Source organism: Loxodonta africana, chromosome 18 (assembly GCF_030014295.1).
Source record: "Loxodonta africana isolate mLoxAfr1 chromosome 18, mLoxAfr1.hap2, whole genome shotgun sequence".
NCBI lineage: Eukaryota > Metazoa > Chordata > Mammalia > Proboscidea > Elephantidae > Loxodonta > Loxodonta africana.
Genome location: NC_087359.1, coordinates 13,009,751 through 13,015,750, shown reverse-complemented (window position 1 = coordinate 13,015,750; position 6,000 = coordinate 13,009,751). Strand labels below are relative to the sequence as shown.

General features: G+C 54.3%; 1 protein-coding gene across 11 annotated transcripts in view; it reads left to right on the top strand.

The window, feature by feature from the left end:
• The first annotated feature begins 477 nt into the window (after positions 1-477).
• RNF213 (ring finger protein 213) overlaps positions 478-6,000 on the top strand; it is a 129,141-nt gene continuing 123,618 nt past the window's right edge. For 9 of the 11 annotated variants that reach the window (XM_023556824.2, XM_023556820.2, XM_023556822.2 and 6 more), the window contains exon 1: positions 478-652. In XM_023556824.2, coding sequence (XP_023412592.2) covers positions 559-652 — 94 coding nt within the window. In that variant the 5' untranslated portion in view covers positions 478-558. The remainder of the gene's footprint in view (positions 653-6,000) is intronic. The other 2 variants (XM_023556825.2, XM_023556823.2) reach the window with 1 other exon arrangement.

The window sequence follows — 6,000 nt, the reverse complement described above, 5'->3', positions numbered from 1 at the left end:
ACTGTAGATTTTGATTCAGTGTATCTGAGGTGGGGATGCAAATTCTCAGCAGGGGTTCGAACAGGAAGGAACCAGATTGAAGCCCTGAGCACCAGCTCTGGGCATCAGCAGCAGCTTTCCCCGCAGGGGAGATTGCTGAGGGTTTTGCCCCCATGCACCCCCAGCTCCACTGACACCTGACCCTTCAGCCCTGCTGAGCTGGTTCCCTGAAAGCCTCCGGCCCCGGTCTCAGTGAGAGCCTCAGAGGCAGCGTTGGAGACTGAATGATGGCTGACAGGGCGGCCTAGAGTTCTGGACGCCTGTCCAGGCAGCAGAGGGGGGAAGGGGCAGGGGACAGGTGGGGGATGAATAGTGCTGTGACTGGTGAGGGGCAGGGCTGGGTTTTGATTGGAGCAGTGGGTCGTAGTGGACCAGTGTAATTTCACTTTCTCAGAAAATGAAACTGAAACTGGGCTTGGGTCACGTGATGTGCAGCTTGGTATATAGCTGACTGCCTCGGGGCTCTTGCTTCCAAGTTTGCAGTGGGACGCTGGCCTGGAGGACCCCTTTCCTGCAGTTATGGAGTGTCCTTCCTGCCATCCTGTCTCTAAAAATGAACCCCCCAAATTCTGCAGCCAGTGCGGAGTCAGGCTTCCTGCGGTTCCCAAACCAGGTGAGGCCAGAGGGCGAGGGTGGAGGCACCGTGGGGACCTGCTGGCCAGGGAGAGGGCGGTCAGCCAGTCCCCCCACCCCCCACCACCCCACTGACCCGGAAATGGAGACCAGCCTTTCTGACGGCAGGCATTGTGGCCCAAGGGGCTGGAGCACAGTGAGGCTCTAGAAGAGGTACTTTCAGGAGAAGAACAGGCTTGTCAGCTTCTTTTCCAGAGGCACTGGGGGTCCTGGAAAGCTGTGGCTTTTATTTTTTAATTGCAATTTCATCTCTTAGGAAGGTCTCTTGGCTACCATTTGCCCCTTGGGGGTGAGAAGGGCTGGAATTTTAGAGGATGCCCATGGAAGTGGGGTCCAAGGTGTTACTGTGGAGTGAGGACTTTGCCTGGGCTTGTTTGTAGGTGACAGTGAGGGGTCACCACAGCCCAGGCATTGGGCCCGTGCATGCCTCTGATGATGGGAACCGGAGAGGGGTTGTGTCAGGTGGACTTCACCTGCTGGATGCGGACATGCCATGTTTGTGGTCCATCTTTGGTTCTCTTGGCTTCCATGACCTCAGACAGGCTTCCCACCTGCCTCAAGGCCCTTCTCTGTCTCTTGGGAACCTGGTCTTGCTTCATGGTTGTCAACACCTCCCATCTCTGGGTAGTACCCAAACTCATCTTTTCTCCTGGGCTTCTCACCTAAACTCCAGCCCCTTCTCCTCCTTACCATGTCCAAAGCCAAGCTCCTGTCTCTCCCCAAACCTGCCCCCTCAGGTTCCCGTCCTCCCAAAACAGCAGCAAGCACCCTTCCAGCTCTTGGCCCTCACCATCCTCACCTGCTCACATGCTTTCACGCCCCACATCCAGTTCGTAGAGGTCCCGTCGGCTCCACCATCAGAGCTGACCCAGATCTGACCACTGCCGCTCGTCTACCTCCAGGACCCCTGCAAGAGGTTCCTAATGGGCCTCCTTGCCTCCACCCTGCCCCCTGACACTCGCACACCAGCTGGGGGGGGGGTCTTTTAAAAGGAAGATCATGTCCTTCCCCTCCCAGAGCACCCCATTTAACTCAGGCAAGAGCTGGGGTCCTTACATGGCCCACAGATCCTACACAGACTGCCCTCCACTGCCCTCATCTCTGCTGCCCCCCATTGCCCTCCATGTCTGCTGCCCCCCCATTGCCTCGCCGCTGCTGCCCCCAGCTGCCCCCCGCTGCTCCATCTCTGCTGCCCCCCTCTCCTGCCCCCCCTCCTTCCCCCCACATCTCCTGGCCCCCCCCTCTGCTGCTCCCCACCTCTGCCACCCCCACCTCTCTTGCCCCCCAACCTCTCCTGCCCCCACCTCTCCTGCTCCCCACCTCTCCTGCCCCCTCCTCTCCTGCCCCCTGCCCCCCACCTCTGCTGCTCCCCACCTCTGCTGCTCCCCACCTCTGCCACCCCCACCTCTGCTGCCCCCCACCCCAGAGCCACTGTCCTTCCTGGACCATGTCAAGTGTGCTCTGACCACGGGGCCTTTGCACTACCTGTTCCCTCTGCCTGGAACAAGGAGCCCTGGTAGTGCAGTGGTTAAGTGCTCGACTGCTAACTGAAAGGTCAGTGGTTGAAACTCACTAGCTGCTCCACAGGAGAAAGGTGTGGCAGTCAGCTTCAATAACGATTTCAGCCTTAGAAGCCCTGTGGGACAGTTCTGCCTGTCCTACAGGGTTGCTATGAGTTGGAATCAACTGGATTGCAACAGGTTTCTTGCCTGGAAGCACCTCTGCCTGGAACTTACCTTCCCCCAGGTAGCAGCACCGCTCCCCCCCATCTCCTCCTCCTCCAGGAGGCCCACCCTGACCACCCCATTTAAAACCACAACCTGCACCCTTCACCCACTCCCAGCTGCACTTTACCTGGCTGTTTGTCCCCTAGCACTTGACCACACCAGTGTGTGGCTTCATAGCAGAACTTTGTCCCTTGACCTGCTTTTCCCAAGTTCCTTGTAAAGTGCCTGGCACATAGTAAAAGTAGGTGCTCAGAAAATATTTTTCGAGGAATGAAAGCAGGTTGGAGAGAGGACCTGTGTGTGTGCAGAGTCAGTACACCTCATTGGTGCAGGGCTCCTTGCTCACCCATCTTTGGGGACCCTCTGGTGTCACACTTGGTGTTAAGGGGCTGGGGTAGAAGCTAACAGATCCCCTGTGGTTCTTATTTCTGCTCCATTTGCACAGAGCGCTCCTGTCTGAGTGTTCTGGACAGGCTGCAGGAATTAGGAGGCGCTGTGGCTCTCTGTTGTAGCTGTTCTCTTGGTGGGTCTCTGTTTCTGCTCACCTCTGGAGAGGAGCTTTGCTGAGCAGCCAGGCGTGCGGGGTCCAGCTCTCCCCAGGAGCCCATGGCCTCAGTTGTCCCACGGACACAATCAGTTCCTGGTTGTGGTTATCCATTCTTTACTGTTGAGATATTGAGTCATTGTCGCTGAGCTCCTAGTGTCTGCTGGGTCCTGTGAGCCCAGAGCCTTGGCCCGGCCCAGGGTGCCCCTTCTCTGAGGACGGGGGTTATTGTGTGTCCCCAGAAACACACATGCCTTCCTGCTTATCTCTCCCTGGGCTGTGACTCTCATTTTGCAGGAACGGAAAGTGAAACCAAGATGTCAAGGACTTGACTGAAGCAACTGAGATGGACTGGGGACAGTTCCTCTTTCACCCTTTTGTCCATAGGTGTGAGCTGAGCTGGTCCCTTGGGAGTTCGGGTGGAGGACTAGAGAGGCCTCAGAAAGTTCATTTGCCCAGAGCTCCAGGATGCCTGCGTCTTGGTGTGTGCAGGGACCACAGGGATATGGGCATGGAGGGGGTACAGGTGTGCACACAGAGCCCCAGCCACCTCAGGCACAGGTGGAGCGTGGGAGGTGACGCTTGGGCTGATGTGACAGCAGGGGCTTCAAATGCTCCGACGTGGGGTTCCTTGTAGGGCCAGGAGCAGCAAGGGGTCCTGGGGGTGTTCAAAATGTCTATTAGGTGCCCCTCCACCCAAGCCCCCACTGCTCTGGCCAGTGTTTCAGAGGACCCAAGGTCGAGACCTTTTCTTCTGGAACTGGGTCTGGGCCTCCATCAGCCCTTCTAGTGCCTCCTGGGGGACCCACAGGCCCCCCCCCTCCAGCTGGCCAGTGCCCCATCCCATCCATGCCAGGGGCCAGCTAAGCCCAGACCTCCCCAGGGACAGCACCTGTTCTTCCCCTCACTGGCGACCCTGACAGGCAGTCCCTGACTTCCACCAGTGCCACCAACATCACCTCTGAAATCCCCTGGCCAGTCTGGTCTCAGCCTCTGAGCTTCCCCAGTGGCTCTCAGCCTTTACTCAACTCCTGCCAGGACCTTGTGCTTTCCATACTCATTTTCCATTATAAAAACACTCCTTCAAGGAAACTTGAAAAATGCAGAAAATAAAAAAGATATACACTGCCCAGAACCTCCCAGACCCGGTTGCCTTCGAGTCGGTTCCGACTCCTGGGGAATCTGTGTGTCAGAGTAGAACACGCATGCTCCATAGGGTTTTCAGTGGCTGATTTTTTGGCAGTAGATCGCCAGGCCTTCCTTCTCAGGCACTTCTGTGTGGTGTTGGGGAAAAGTTACTAAAAAAAAAAAAAAATCTACCCCCAACCGAGAAAATGTCTCCACAAAAATGAAGAGGAAGAGAAGTTTTAGTATTAAATAAGCCTGAAGCCAGAATGTGATGTATCACGGGAAGGAATCTGGCCTTTTACAGAGATAAAGAAATTAAAAAACAAAACAAACAAAAACTGTAAGCCCATTGCTGTCGAGTCCATTCTGACTCATAGCAACCCTATATGACAGAGTAGAGCTGCCTTATAGGGTTTCCAAGGCTGAAATCTTTAGAGAAGCCAACTGCCACATCTTTCTCCCCTGGAGGGGCTGGTGGGTTTGGACTTTCCACCTTTCAGGTGACAGCCCAGCAGCTTAACCACTGCGAGTTAAGGGGTTACAGCCCGTTGTATTGGCTTTTTCAAAATGAAATTTCTAATTTTCTACTCCCTTTATGGCCTGACACCTGAAGTTCAGGAAAGAGGAGGTCCCTGAGGGAACATCTTTGATTTAAAGAGATGGAGACAGAGAGAGAATTTACAATGCCAGGTTATCTAACGGGAATGCTGAAAGAGCCTCTTCCCTTGTGTTCAGTGGGGAGAATTCAAGCCCGTGCATTTTCAATTTGTATTTGTCCTTACACTGGACTTGGAACCACCTTTTCAGTTAGCACCTGAGTGTGGTCACCTGTTGCACTACCTGGGGACTCCACCCAGGACCTTGTCCCCCTCACCACCGCAGACAGAACCTTCCAGCACCAGGAGCAGAGGCATGGCTCTGCAGGGATTTGTGAGCCAGCACTGGCCGTCTGCAGGGTGAATAACCCAGCTTAAGCGAATCATGTGCAGTGCTTGCCCGTTTTGTTGTAACAGTGATTTGAGGTACACGCGAGGTCACCCTGCCACTCAGCAGTTGGCTGGATTTAGAGTCTGTAAGTCCGCTTTTTTTTTTTTTTTAAGTCCGGACACACAGGTGTCTGGATACCTGTGCGTCTGTCCGTCCACCTGCAGGTCTGTTTGAGGATGCTCTGGGGAGCTCACTGCCGCGCAGCATGGGTGGGTGACCGGCACACTGAGGGGCGGTGGCAGTTGGCCCTGATTCAGCCGCTAGTCAGGGTGTTACCGAATGCAGTGGGCCCACTGCTTGTACTCTCGTTAATAATAACTAAGACTCAAGTGGATTTAAAACAGGCATAATTTAATACTTGCAGCGAGTAGGAGACAGGGAGCTCACTCTCAAAGCACTGTCTCCCAGAACAAAGGGCTGAGAGAAGTTTTATACTGTGCAATAAAAGGAAGTTATACGTATTCATTAAACTCATTAAAAAGGGGTTGGGTCCGGCTTTTGGCAGGAAGTGGATGGTGGACCTCTCGCTTCTGAAATGGGTCCAAGTACTATAAAAAAAATAGATGACATAAATCTGGTGATTTGAGTTCCCTGAAACGAGTCTCTCGGTTCCTAAGCAGGGCTCATTATGGGATGGGGACATCCAGCAGGATTCTGGTTTTAGTTGGTTTGCCTGAAAAACAATCCTAAGAGGAACGTGTTAAGAGAAACCTGGTTGAGCTACTGGTTTCCTTATGTCAGGCCTATGCCATATCTTGTTTGCTTTGGAATTTTTTTACAGACCTCAGGACCCCAGACCTGTCTCAAGGGAAGCAGGGACCCCAGGGACGGGCAGGAGTGTCCAATCCGTGCACAGCCTTAGCTGTGAAGCTGTGCCCTGTGCCCCTACGAGGGTTTCTCACATGGAGATGATGACTTGAGCGATTACTGCACTTCTCCAGA